We start from the raw sequence: 14648 nt of genomic DNA, 5'->3' as shown, positions 1-14648 counted from the left end.
AAAACTATGAAAATTTCAGAGAACTCTTAAAAAAATTAACGTAATCATGTAACAGTTGGCTTTTGCAGATACTCGAAGATTTCAGCTCTTTTATTCCTAATAAAAAAACATCGAAGACATCATTCAATGTAATTTGACGAAGCATAAATAATTTTGTTCTTTAAACTTGGTAGAAAATTAAAAAAAAACTCCAAGTTAATTCGTTATTATATGCCCTCCTGCAATCAGCCATGGGGGTTTAGCTATACGAAAACTAAAACCCAAGAGTAGAGAAGGAGAATGAGGGGGAAGAGAAGGGGATAGAGACAGAGCGATGCCATTACACACCCCACCACCCTCATAACATCATTACGTAATCACACAAAAAAATCTTTGACAATTTTAAAAGTCACTCTCTCGCCCTAAAAGAATGGTAGACAGCACGAGAGGTGGAGAGAGAGAAGAGAGGAAGAGAAACAGAGGTAGGTAGCATTGTTCCAACACCCTCCTCACTTATAACGGTGAGGCCAAACTGACCCACCAACTCACTTTTATATGTGTGCTATTGTTTTAAACAAATGAGTGACACGTAGACTTAAACATAGAAAAAAATCTTGTTTTTATCAATTTTTTTAAGGCGCTCACACAAAAAAAATTCATATTATGTAATCTAAATTTTTAGCAATAATCTTTTTCTTTCTTTAACAGACAAAAAAAAAATCAATAAAAGAACATTATCAAATCAAATAAAATTCAATAAAAAACATTATCAAATCAATAAAAAACATTGTCAAATCAAAAAAAATCAATAAAAACATTATTAAATAAAAAAACATCAATAAAAAAACATTATCAAATCAAAAAAGTCCCCCTTATGTTTCAGCGTTAATTGTTACCTAACCTGAAAAAGGACATATCAACTGTTCATGAAACACAGAACCGAAACAGAGTTCCATTTTCTCAAATCCAAACTGAAAAAGTCATTAACATTCTACAAGGTTCTTACATTTGTAAAGTCAAAAGCAATTTTTTTAAAAATTCCTATATTTTTAAACCTGAAATAAAGATCAGATAAAAAATGTTAGGTATCCTTTTTTTTCTTTCCTTTTTTTCTCTTTTAAATTTATTTTTCGAGCTTCGTGTTTGAAGAATTTTTTTCCTTTTTCTTTCATGTAATAGCAAGATGCATAGATATGCACACATATAAATATATATCTTGAGAAAGTGGGGGAGAGAAAGATATTACATATTCTAGAGACATTTTTTTCGTCTGTTTTTTTTTTGTTTGTGTAGGACACATTCCTTACTTTTTTTTCGAAGGGTTATTTTTCAATACTCTTTTTTTTTTTAATTAATCTTTTGTAACTGTTTTTTTTTTTTTTTGTAGGTGCAAGACAATTTTTTTTCAGGTTCTGAATTTTCTTTTTGAGTGCGTTTTTTTTTTTGTGCGCGTGTGTACTGGTCTGCCATTTTTTTTTTTAAATTTTGCCTGAAATATTCAGTTTTTTCCATTTTTAAAGACCGTGGACCATTTTTTTAATTCAATTTGTCTAGTGGTCATTATTTTTGGTTGTGCCGTGGGTTTAAGGGCCGACATTATTTCCATGCTGGGAAACAATATATCCTGGTCACGGCACCATTTATACTACTATCCGCCGGTCACTGAGGTGTGACCGACAGACGTGTTATAGTAAATGTCTTAAAGCGGTCTCGAGAAGATCTGAAGATGGCCGTAATTAGGGTCTATAAGAAAAGCATACCTGAGATGTTGGATGTACTGTGTGGCTCCCTCTTCTCTCAGGAAACGTCTTGACCTCTTCACCCTTGGTGGCATTCTGACTGGAATTTTCTTGCATTTTCCGGACCGTTTCGTTGTTTCAGTCAAGGCGTTTATGAAGTCATTTATGGCAGACAAGAAAGACGACACGCAACACAATTGTAATATATATGGAACATAACTATTTTATTTTACATTAGAGATACAATATATTACAAAAAACTTTTACAATTTAAAACTGGACAATAAGCTTTTCAAAGCTAACTAACCTAACTAGTTTGGAGGGAGGGGGTGCTCCCCCCCCATTTACAGAGAGACAGAATATGCGTCTTCACTTCATGGTGGTCGTGCAGGAAAGAGACAGAAAGATAGCAAGGGAATTATAGGAAGGGATTTCTTTGTATCTCTACACTCATGGCAAATTATCACTCGGCCATGCTGTAGAGCGTGTTAGAACGAGTGGCACGGAAAATAGTGCCACACGCCTGTGGAACTGTTCCAGTTGCCTGTTTCCCACCTGACTACAACCTGGATGTTTTCAAATCCAATGTGAACAAATTCCTGATGAACCGCCTCCTTAAGTAAGACACTTTATCAGATCTCCAAAACTAACGTACTGTACCCTTATCCCCGAGTGGCTTCCGGGCCTTGATAAGTGGTGACTACCTTGTAAAAAAAAAAATTTTTTTTTCCAAAAATACTTAAATTTTTAATTTAAATCTCTTTCGTTCTCAGCATTCTGGACATTGACAGTTGGGCAAATGGTCAAGTGATTTATGATGTAGTCAGTTGCCTAAACTTGCTTGACCGTTGCAACTATCCATTACACATCTTAAAACAGATCAAAGCCACCCTTAGACCAGAGACGGGTCGGCTAATAGTGGCACTTGTTTTACCGTTTAGTGCCTATGTTGAAGAAAGTAAGTTTTATTTAAATTATTTTAACAAAGTTTACATACATAAAACTATCCATTCCTTGTTTTCAGAAAAAGTTTTAATGAATTCATCTTCTAATATATAAAGTAGAGTTGACTTTTCTTCTCTGCCATCGTTGGTGATTGATAACTTTCTTAACATGTCCATTCTGTTAATCAAATAATGCATGTATTGGTTCAGGTTGTTAGAAAAAAAATTATTTTCAGTTGATTTTGTTGCTTTTAGTATTAAATTTTGATAAAGATTTTTTTTTTTTATTAGTCATAGAATTTGTTATGTTAAAGTTTTAAAAAACAAATTTTGCATAAATATTTTATTTTTAATGTGTTTAATTGCTGCAACGAAGTTAAGCAACAATGAGCCTCAGAATATAATTTTGGATGATTTTTTGTTTTTTTTAAATTGGATGATTTTTGTTTTTTTGTTTTTTTTAATTTTGGATGATTTTTGTTTTTTTGTTTTTTTTAATTTTGGATGATTTTTAAGTTTGGATGATTTTTTTTTTATTTTGGATGATTTTTTTTTTTTTAAGTTTGGATGATTTTTTTTTTTAAATTTTGGATGATTTTTGTTTTGTTTTTTTAAATTTTGGATGATTTTTTTTTTATTTTGGATGATTTTTTTTTAAAAATTTTGGATGATTTTTTTTTTTGTTTTTTATTTTGGATGATTTTTTTTTTTCTTGTTTTTTATTTTGAATGATTTTTTTTTTTTAAGTTTGAATGATTTTTTTTTTTTTTAAGTTTGAATGATTTTTTTTTTTTTAAGTTTGGATGATTTTTTTTTTAAATTTTGAATGATTTTTTTATTTTGGATGATTTTTTTTTTAAATTTTGGATGATTTTTTTTTTTAAATTTTGGATGATTTTTTTTTTTAAATTTTGGATGATTTTTTTTTTAAATTTTGGATGATTTTATTTTTAAATTTTGGATGATTTTATTTTAAATTTTGGATGATTTTATTTTAAATTTTGGATGATTTTTTTTTTAAATTTTGGATGATTTTTTTTTTAAATTTTGGATGATTTTTTTTTTAAATTTTGGATGATTTTTTTTTTAAATTTTGGATGATTTTTTTTTTAAATTTTGAATGATTTTTTTTTTAAATTTTGGATGATTTTTTTTTTAAATTTTGGATGATTTGTTTTTTTAAATTTTGGATGATTTTTTTTTTAAATTTTGGATGATTTGTTTTTTAAATTTTGGATGATTTGCTTTTTAAATTTTGGATGATTTTTTTTTTAAATTTTGGATGATTTTTTTTTTAAATTTTGGATGATTTTTTTTTTAAATTTTGGATGATTTTTTTTTTAAATTTTGGATGATTTTTTTTTTAAATTTTGGATGATTTTTTTTTTAAATTTTGGATGATTTGTTTTTTAAATTTTGGATGATTTGTTTTTTAAATTTTGGATGATTTTTTTTAATTTTGGATGATTTGTTTTTTAAATTTTGGATGATTTTTTTTTTTAATTTTGGATGATTTTTTTTTAAATTTTGGATGATTTTTTTTTTTAAATTTTGGATGATTTTTTTTTTTAAATTTTGAATGATTTTTTTTTTAAATTTTGGATGATTTTATTTTAAATTTTGGATGATTTTTTTTTTAAATTTTGAATGATTTTTTTTTTTTTAAAATACAACTAGCACATCCTCTACAGGATCATTTTTTGTAATTTTTAGAAATTTATACAAATTGCAACTTGACATGTAAGTACCTAATAATGTTTTCACCTGAAATGTGTTGCCTTAAAATAACACTAATCTACACAAGTACCAGAGAATGTTTGTTTTCGTAAGATTTAAATTGTTACAATTTTAAAATAAAGAGACATTTTATCAAAAAAAAATATTTATTTGACAATTTTTATTTAAGAAGAAAGACATTTTTTTCTAAATATTTTTATCCTTGATAAAATATGTTTCATGAGAAATATTGGCCATAAAAATGTAAAACAAAACACTTGTAGAATGTTCATGGGTCACATTAATTGTTAATGCTTTATCTACGTCATAATATTCTGATTTGCATAACTTAAGTGATTTCTTATATTTCTTACCTTTCAAAAAGTAATATAAATCACTAGAAATTATTTTTTTGCCTTTTAATAAAAAAAATAAAAATAAAGTAAAGAACATGAGAGAGAAGGCAATCTTCTGTCTCGGGAGATAATGACATGTGGGCTGGCATATTGGCATTATTTAACTTGAATCATCTTCTTCAAGAACACGTTAGGAAGTAGGTAATATTTCCTTTTCCTAAGTCACATATACTCTTCCGATGACTCAAAACAACAGGCTCAATTATTTAGTAAGAGACATTTTTGCTGCATTATGTGCAGACATAAAAATAAGTGCTTCACATTTACAAATCTTGTAATTTTTTTCATTGAAGTAAAAAATGTAATCAAATATTTTTTAAATGAAAAACAAGAAATGTGATTTCTGTAAAGATTTTCTTCCAATGAAATGCTCGTTATCTAACATGGCTGAATAAAAACATGCCTAAATTACAAATCTAGAATTCAACCTAATTAAAAAAAAAAAAAATGCACAAAATGATGTATGTACCCATCTTGGAACAAAAATGTCACTCCCAACATCATGTAAATCCATCAAGTATTTATTTATTTTTTTAACTAAGAAAATCACATTTTATGACTATCCGCCATATTTTATAAAAGGAGACAACTCAATTCGAACTACCGAGATCAACATCAACCTTAGGTATGTTTTACTATTAAAAACCACTAAAAATCGTTACAAAATGATTTTCTATAAAAAAAAAAAAAAAAAAATCCTACTTGATAAAATTATGATTTTTTGAATGCAATGTTTTTGTTCTGACAGGTAAGGTAAATACATCATAAATTTTTGATTAGGTTGAACTCTGGACTTGCACCAGTAATTCTTGTTAGAACAAGGCCGTTAGTCGCGTGCTCTCGTGTAACGAATGAATGCGTGAATGTAGGATTGACATGAAATTCTTAAAGATAAACTAAAATGACCGAAAAATGGGCTGAAATGACTTAAATAAATAAAAAGTAAATGACTTAGAATGACTTTAATTAAATTAAGGATGAATTGAATGACTTTAAGAATGACTTGAATGCTTAAAAAATAATTGGAATCCTTCAAAAACAACTTGAATGATCTGGAGAATGACTTGAATGGCTTTGAGACTGACTGGTTGTAAAGTGGGTGATCATTTTACATTAAATTAATACAAGAAAGTGATCCACCACTTTATATCACAATAAGTACAGCATGGAGTAAGAACAGATACTACACTTTGATATTGGCTAAAAGGCCAAGAAAAGGGTATTTATTTGCTCCCCCACCGAGCAAATTAGGCACAAGGCGGATTTTTAATGTGAGGAGTGAAGGGGAAATGGGGACCAACTTTCCGGGGAGTAGAGGAGCTAGATAGTGACAATTGGTATGAAGGGTTGCCCCTACATTGACCAAGGTCTTATATGTGGGGTTGGTATTTATTTGCTCCCCCACCGAGCAAATTATGCACAAGCTACCCCTGTTAATTGAATAAAGAGTTCCATTTGAAATTCCGTACAAATTCTTGAGTTCGATAAGACTTGAATAAAATCAGACGTTACATTGTAACGTTCTGTAAACAACACTCCAGATGAAAACAATTGTCGCAAAACAAATTACTAATCCTAACCCACTTCAGAAATTCTAAAACAATTTAATATTCCTTTTGCTTTCTTTGCCAGATTCTGCTGACCATAAACCGGTTGAAAAACTTGGTATCCAAGGCCACACCTTTGAAGAGCAACTGACCTATGTAATTAAAAATGTCTTTGAACCTCTCGGTTTTCAACTGGTGACTTTCTCTCGTCTCCCTTACTTGTCGGAGGGTGACCTTTCCACATCATTCTATGTTCTTCACGATGCCGTCTTTGTATTAAAAGTGGCCACAAACGAAACACAATCGTTATGATGGTGGCCATCGTCATCAAAACTTATTCATTTGCTGCCGACAATTTTTAATCTTGAAAACTTTTTTTCTACCATAATAAAATGCATTTAAAAAATTGAGAATAGGGAGGGATGAGAAGAGAGAATCATTAGAAAATCAAAAATTTCATTCATAAACATCAGTGCAAATCATTTGCTTTGTGCTTTTCTTCCAGTCATGATCACAGGTTGGCCATGTTTCTTTGTTTCTCTCGCAGTTAGCTAGTTGAAACATGAACACTTAGGGTTCATTTTCCATAAACTAGGAGTTGCTTCTGGTTAGATAATCATCTAAGTGCCTCTGTCTCGCAGGATCTTACATTCGGATCTGCCAATATCTAATCACATGACTAAATGTAACCGATACAAGACAAGTGAATCGTACAAAAGTTTTTGTATCTGCTGATTATTCATTGCACGTCTAATGTTACAATACGCTTATTCTCTCAGTGATTTTGGTCAGCCAAGGTGATATGTTGAAAGCATTAATCCTCATGAGAAGTGTTTGGAAGTATTTTTAAGACGACAGAAGGAAGTCCTTAATAAATGGGTCATATGAAATATGCTAAAGCTGAAGGGTCTTCTTTTACAATTGTAAATATCACATTTTCGTTAACCCTTTTTTTTCCTTCTTTTTTAAGTAGATGTATTTAACAAGTCCTTTTTTTTTTGGTTATACACACTCAAATTGGGTCGTTCATTAATCCCAGGTTTGATTATTTGAATCAGGGAATTGTGAGTTTGCAAAACCAGTTAATAAAACTTTGTTCGTTTTCTTAATACACTTACGAGTTAATAAAATGACTAAAAGTCAAAATATTTTTTTTATTCCACTATTTAGTAAAGTCAAAGGTGAGAGATACGCAATTAAGAAATTTAAAATAAAAACATGTTGCACATACGATCCGTGTGATGGAGTTAGGGTTAATAGCAACTTAAAAGAGAAATATTTTTTTTAGCATTGTTTTGAGTGATTAAATATAAATAAATATATATATATATATATATTAGCAATGGGATGATTCCAATATTTTTTTCCAATTCCAATACAATGACTGATTCTGTACTAAAATTCCCAATTCCGATTTTTTTATAAATCTAAATATTTGAGTATAGAGTTTTTATTTTCATCTGGTTCCCATAAAACTACATGTTATATGCATAGATATTTTCTCAAACGTAAAAATGCACTTGTGTGGCATGTTTTCACTTATTGTTCAAAACCAATATTCAATATTTCATCATTACTACTGGAAGTGAAAGATTTCATTTTAAATAAAATCAAATAAAAAAACTAAAATTAAAAGAATCGTTTTTGGCATTGGAAAATGCACACAAATTTTTCCGATTCTAATACCGATATCCCACAAAATTCTGATTTTTCCAATTAATCGTCCCAACACTTAATCGGAACCTTAGAAAAACATTAACTTGTAATTTTCTGTACAAAAACATTCTTGAGCATGAGAATTTTTTTTTTCTCTTTCTGGTGAGTACGGGTGTGTAATGTCACTTAATAATGATGCTAACGACGGGATCTCATTTTTGTCATACATTAAAATGCTATTGACTGTTAGGGTTTATTATAGTAAGATCTCTCTATTATTCTTTTGGGCTTTCTAGCAGTCAAATATGATTATCGATGGGAGGTTTAGGCACCGGTGGTAAAACAGGGGTAAAACAAACTGCAAAGAATTTTTTGGTTTTTTATTGGTTTTAAACATATTTTTTTGTGCTTGTTATGACTCAAAAATCCTTGTCCATTTTTACATATCCACTAAAATATTATTTTTCCTTAGAAAATTTTTTAAAGCCAATAAAATTCAAAATAAAAACCAGCAAATTAAAATGTTATTTTCATTACATCTTGTCCATTTTTACATATCCACTAAAATATTATTTTTCCTTAGAAAATTTTTTAAAGCCAATAAAATTCAAAATAAAAACCAGCAAATTAAAATGTTATTTTCATTACATTTTTACGAAAAATCAATCCAATCCAAAATTAAAATTTCAGATGAGTTTTTTTTTTTTGCTTTAAAAATTTTCTTTAAATGAAAACAATTGAAATTTCTTTTCAATTTAGTTTTTAAGAGTTGAAAAACAATTTTTATTTTATTTTCATCAAATCAATATGCATTAGTCAAGATCTTTAATCCCTACCCCCTGAATTGAATAGTTTTATAAAAATGTTGACAGACCAGAAATTTGGTTTGCTAAAATAAGATATTTCATTTACAAAAAAATTAAAATTTTTTTATCCATATTGAAAAAATAAATTCTGTCCATATAATTTTGGTTTGTTTTTTTTTTGTTACAAAATATTTGTTTATCTTTGTTCCTCATCCTCCTCTTAGTGGGAGGTGGTATTTAATTAAAGCAGGATTCAACTGTGAGTGAGAAAAATTGAGATTGGATTTCAACAGAAAGTGATAATTATCCTAACAAATGCTAAGCATCAAATTTTTATTTATATAAAGAGAAAGAAAATTAAAACTAAGTTGAAATTTACAATCAAATTTATTGTTCGACTGAATATTCCAAAAACAAATTTACAAAGTCCTTATTCCGTGGAGTTTCAAAAAATGGTATTCTCATCAGAGGACATAAAGAAATTAGCAAGTTATATTTGTAGCAATGCTAGAATTTGCTAGTTATAGTTCATATAAATGAAACCACAATTTATTATAGTCATAAATTGCAAAGATGTATATGTCCTTTAAAAACAACGAATGAAAAAATGTGGGAAACGTAAAAAATAATAAAAACAAACCGCGCATAACATTTCAGCTTGCATGAAGATTCTTTCATGGTAATCTGAAAGACGAATCAAATCAAATCTAAATTTAAATCCAGTTGAATATAATTAGTCCAGTTGGAAAGTTTTCAACACAGCTGAAATTATGGAAATTGTTTTTTCAGATAGTGCAGTAATCCAAAGATAGGTTGATCCCCAGTGAGTGAATTCAAGAAATAAAATGGACAGAAAAACATGTTATCTCCCATCGTTGGCTTAACTAGAAAAAACGATTTCAGACTAATTTTTAAAAATTAAGGTCAGCCTAAAAAACAATGTATTACTTTAATCAGAATATATATATATATATATATATATATATACACACTTCTTTTTTTAAATAGTGGAAATTTATTGATTTAAAGCAATTCTACCTAAATTTTGGATTCAATGATTAAAATGTCGATTTATATAAGTTTTGAAGGCAATTTACATTTTCTGACAGTGTTTACTTACCTTTTCATGAGAGCAGAGTTGGACACACACTGTTTTTAATGTTGGGAAAATCTAGCCCCAACAAAAAAAGGGGCACTCTGGATTGGATAAAAATGGCCTCAGTCTAGATGGTTGCGTCTAGCCAAAAGAAGAATGTCAACAACTTTCACAATAAAACAAATTTGATCTTTCTTTTTTTTTTTTTTTTTTTTTAAACACAGCAAAAAATTCATTCATCATATCACAGCCGTTTTATATACTCTGTATGTCAGACAGCTTTTAAAAGTTGACTTCCAAACTCTGGCCAGGTCTTTAATTTATCCTTCAGGTTCATCTTGCTCACTTCTTCCCCTCTGAACTGAACCTGCTACCTCAACTGTTCTACATCTAGCCATACCATCAAAGTCTACTCTTCAGCACACATCTTCCTATACTGTCCAAATCTAATTTTCCTCATCAGAACTAAGCCTACCTTTAAGACTCGCCTTACATGGACATCATTCTCATATTATTTCTCTCCATGCAATGCATATCCTCAACCTTCACTGGTTAGCTATCACACTGTGTACACATTCCCAGATAGACTCTTCTCTTGGTCAACAATACTGGTTAGTAATGGCACAAGTTTCATGAACTTACTCCCTGTATTCCAAACTATTAGCATTGCAGCAGGTGTCCATATGATTATATCATCAAGATAAAAAATCTAAACAAGTACTCGACTGAACTCCAATCTATGGTTCTCCCTTGCCAAACTTTCACCCCCCCCCAAAAAAAAACACACTATTAGCTACAACCACTATATATATATATATATATATAATTTCCCCCACTTTATCTGTACCTAAATCTAAACGCAGATTCCATAAACAAAGCTTTTTTCTCAGAACTGCTCGCTTGTAGAACACTGTTCCGCTGGCCTGCTTGCCACTTGAATACAATATAACCTTCAAATCCAATGCAAACAAGTTCCTGTAAAGCCGTCCCCACCATAAATAATCAAATTCTACCCAATTTGCACCATTAACGATTACTATACTACAACTTTACATTCATTAATCCTTATCCTCGAGTGGTCTTTGTGCCTTGATAAGTGGTGACTCCCAAGTAAAAAAAACAACTTTTGAACAAATATATTTTCTACACGTTTAAATTCTCATCCTTCTCCATTTTCTGCATAGTCATAATTTCCATTGCATTTCCATTTGTCAAAGGCAGCATGCGTTCCGCAGATTCAACCGACATAAGTCCAGCTCAAATAAACGGAAGTATATAGAAGCTAGAAATAATTGTAAGAGAGTGATAGAGACAGCTAAGACAGATTACTCTGAAACCACCAGAAAATGCATCGAAGCACAGAAATTAGGAACCCGTGATTTTTGGAAAATCTACAACAGCATAGTAAATAATGGGCAATCAACTATTCCCCCACTATCAAACAATCATGAGGTTGCTTGCACGGCAACTGACAAGGCTAATCTGCTTGCCAGTCGGTTTGCCTCAAACTCCACACTGGGCCTGGTACACCACTCCCTCCCTGATTTTCCTTTGCGAACAGATGCCACACTAGACGATTTGAAAATCACCCCTTCTCAGGTACACCTCAAAAGCATGTGGACCAGATCTCATCCCGGCTGTGCTATTAAAAAAATGCTCTGCCGAGGTTGCTCCAGTTCTCTCCAAACTTGACAATAAATGCCTTAACGAATCTTGCTTTCCCGACTGCTGGAAAACCGCTTCTGTGGTACCAGTTTTCAAGAATTCTGGTGAAAGAACTGACCCACTAAATTATCGCTCCATTAGCCTCCTCCCGCTTTTCGCCAAAATATTTGAGTCCTTAGTTAATCAAGCCCTAGTCCAGCACCTAACAGCTGCTAAACTCCTGACCGACAAACAATATGGATTCAGGCAAGCCCGTTCAACAGTAGATATCTTAACTGTAGTTTCTGAACGTATATACTGTTCATTGGACAAAACAGGGGAGGGTAGAGCGGTAGCCCTTGATATAGCTAAGGCTTTTGACAGGATATGGCACGATGGTCTTCATATGGAATCACTAGAAGAATTCATAATGTAATTAAATCCTTCTTAAGTAAGAGAAAAATCCAAGTTGTCCTCGACGGTCGTACATCTAAACAATATGACATAAATGCGGGAGTACCTCAGGGGTCTATCCTTGGACCTCTATTATTCCTGATATTCATAAATTACCTCCCTGATAAAATTGTTTCGGAGATGGGTATATTTGCCGATGACACCACTCTCTATAACAGATATGAGGGGAAAACAAATGAACACATATCCAAGGAAATGGCAGAAACACTAGAGGATGATCTCCAATCTGTAGTGGACTAGGGACAAAAATGGATGGTCACATTCAATGCTGCTAAGACTAAGCTTGTTTCCTTCAATAACTACAAGAAACCTTCTCTACCACCAATAACAATGGCCAAGAACACATTGCCTGAAAGTACTTCTTTTAAACTCCTCGGCCTAACGTTTACAGGGAATATGAACTGGAATAGATACATTGAGAGCATTGCCAAGACTGCTGCAAGGAAGGTTGGCTCCCTCTACCGTGCTAGAAAACTACTTACGCCTGACAGTATCCTGTACCTCTATAAGGCCACCATTCACCCATGTATGGAGTAATGTTGTCACATCTGGGCTGGTGCATCTGCTGCTTGTCTCTTGCTCCTGGACAGGGTTCAAAAGAGAGTCACCAACCTGATAGGTCCTGAACTGTCATCTAGGCTTCAGCCTCTGTCCCATCGATGAGATATTGCATCCCTCTGCCTGTTCTACAAATACTTTAATGGTGAATGCTCTGACGAACTGCAAACACTTGTACCTCCTCGACGTAACTACCCCCGACAAACCCGACAAGCTACTAAGTCTCATCCCTTTACAGTAGAGATCCCTAGGTGCAAGAAAGCCTTTTACTCCAATAGTTTCTTCCCCAGAACTGCAGGTCTTTGGAACTCCCTTCCGGGATCTGCTTTCCCAACTGTACTGATATGCAGAAGTTCAAGTGTAATGTGAACAAACATCTTTCTACTCATCTTCCTTCATAATGACCCTGCTAATTAAGTCCCTGATAGAAGCCCCCTGCTTCAAAGTGGCACTGTGCCTTGTTTGGGGTGAAAATTGAATTTAAAAAAAAAAAAAAAAACGTGACAAAATTAATGATAAATAATGCGATTCAAAAAAAAAAAAAATTATACAAGTTGCATATATCTGGTGTTATCTGGGAGTCTTTTTCATTTTAAAAACAATTTTCTACCAAAATTATTTGTTTTAAATAGGATTTTGAAAGATAAATTTAGTTGTATTATTTGGTCATTAAATTATCGAAATGGTTATAAACTAGTTGTAAAGTTTTCATTTCTACAAAAAAAATTTCAATCTTAAATGAGGATTTTCTTCAAATAACTTTCTATACAACACTTTAAACACATTTACATTACATTTCAAGTTTAAAAAAAAAAATCAAAGTAATTCATTCATTTTTGCCAACTGCTAATAATATTAAAATAGCTGATTTGTTTACAAAGAAACCAAAATGCATTCTGCTGGATTTGATATCAGTATTAAATTACTTTTTAAAATAGAATTTAAAAATTAGTTTTATTTTATGTGACAAAATAAATAACACAATCCAATGTGCAATTATCAAAATTATGTTGACATGAGAAAAAAAGCACAAGAAAATGTCACAATTTTTTTTGCTATAAAAATTAGTTCTTTTTACCTAACATTGCATTGGAAAAAAAGAAAACCTAGTATTGCATTAGAAAGAAAAACATTAAAGTCAGGGATTATGAAGAAGAACTTGAAGTCCTACCTAACTAATATTCCTGGTGAATGACGTGGAAAAGAGATCCAGACAATTGCACTTAAGGGAACAATGAGGATGCTAAAAAGAGCTCTCGGTTGGTTTCAATAAAAAGCAGGGCAATGTAGGCAGCTGGTTTGGCTGCCCCATACCCAATGTTACAATCTTCAAAGGAAGAAAATTAAAAAACATTCAAATCTGTTATCATTTTGAAAGAAATTGGATTTTGGAAAGCATAAACATTGTGTAGATTTTTAAGCAGACCAAACTTTGTTCCCTAATAAAATGATCTCTAAAACTCAGGGTAGGCAAACGTTATACTTACCAGAAAGAAGTCGAAGGGATGACTGGCAAGAAACGTCTTGAAAAAAATTGTTTCACATGAGGTTATACAAAAAGAATTTTTCTTTTTCCAAAGATTTTATTTTGTATCCGAAATCACAAGACAATTTGTACATTTTTTTTTATAAAATTTAAACAGCATTTTTTTTTTTTTTTTTTTTGCATGGATATTGCAATGTGGTCACCTTTTGGAACCATACACACACGCAGCAAAAGAGTTCTCACTAATAATAAAATGATCAAAACCTTAATAGAGTCTTCCCTGGAGAATGTCCGTTCTCTTGTTCCTTTGCCGACAAAAACCAACAAGTATTGCAAACCAGCATGAATCTTAGTATACACCTTTCTTATTAAAAAATGAAAATTTTTAAATAATGGAATCCATATATTCATTTAAAAACAAAGAGCGAAACTTCTGGCAAAAATGAATTCTTGCTGAAGATTTGAGTTATTTTTTTTGTTTTATTTAACCGAGAAAGAAAGATGATAAGGTTGGATTTCCACGATAATTGAAAGAAGGACCGTTTAGCCTTTTTGTTTTTTTTTCTTTTTCATCTGCCGTCAGCACC

General features: G+C 31.2%; 1 protein-coding gene across 1 annotated transcript in view; it reads left to right on the top strand.

Moving 5' to 3' along the window:
- LOC145284959 (protein-L-histidine N-pros-methyltransferase-like) overlaps nt 1–7450 on the top strand; it is a 43319-nt gene extending 35869 nt beyond the window's left edge. The window contains exons 5-6 of the mRNA XM_080134062.1: nt 2492–2676; nt 6427–7450. Of these exons, the coding sequence (XP_079990188.1) occupies nt 2492–2676; nt 6427–6653 (412 nt within the window). The 3' untranslated portion in view covers nt 6654–7450. The remainder of the gene's footprint in view (nt 1–2491; nt 2677–6426) is intronic.
- Nucleotides 7451–14648: the final 7198 nt, after the last annotated feature.

This window comes from Euprymna scolopes, chromosome 9 (genome assembly GCF_053919585.1).
Source record: "Euprymna scolopes isolate OS-2025 chromosome 9, ASM5391958v1, whole genome shotgun sequence".
Taxonomy (NCBI): Eukaryota; Metazoa; Mollusca; class Cephalopoda; order Sepiida; family Sepiolidae; genus Euprymna; species Euprymna scolopes.
This window is presented reverse-complemented; position numbering and strand designations above follow the sequence as displayed.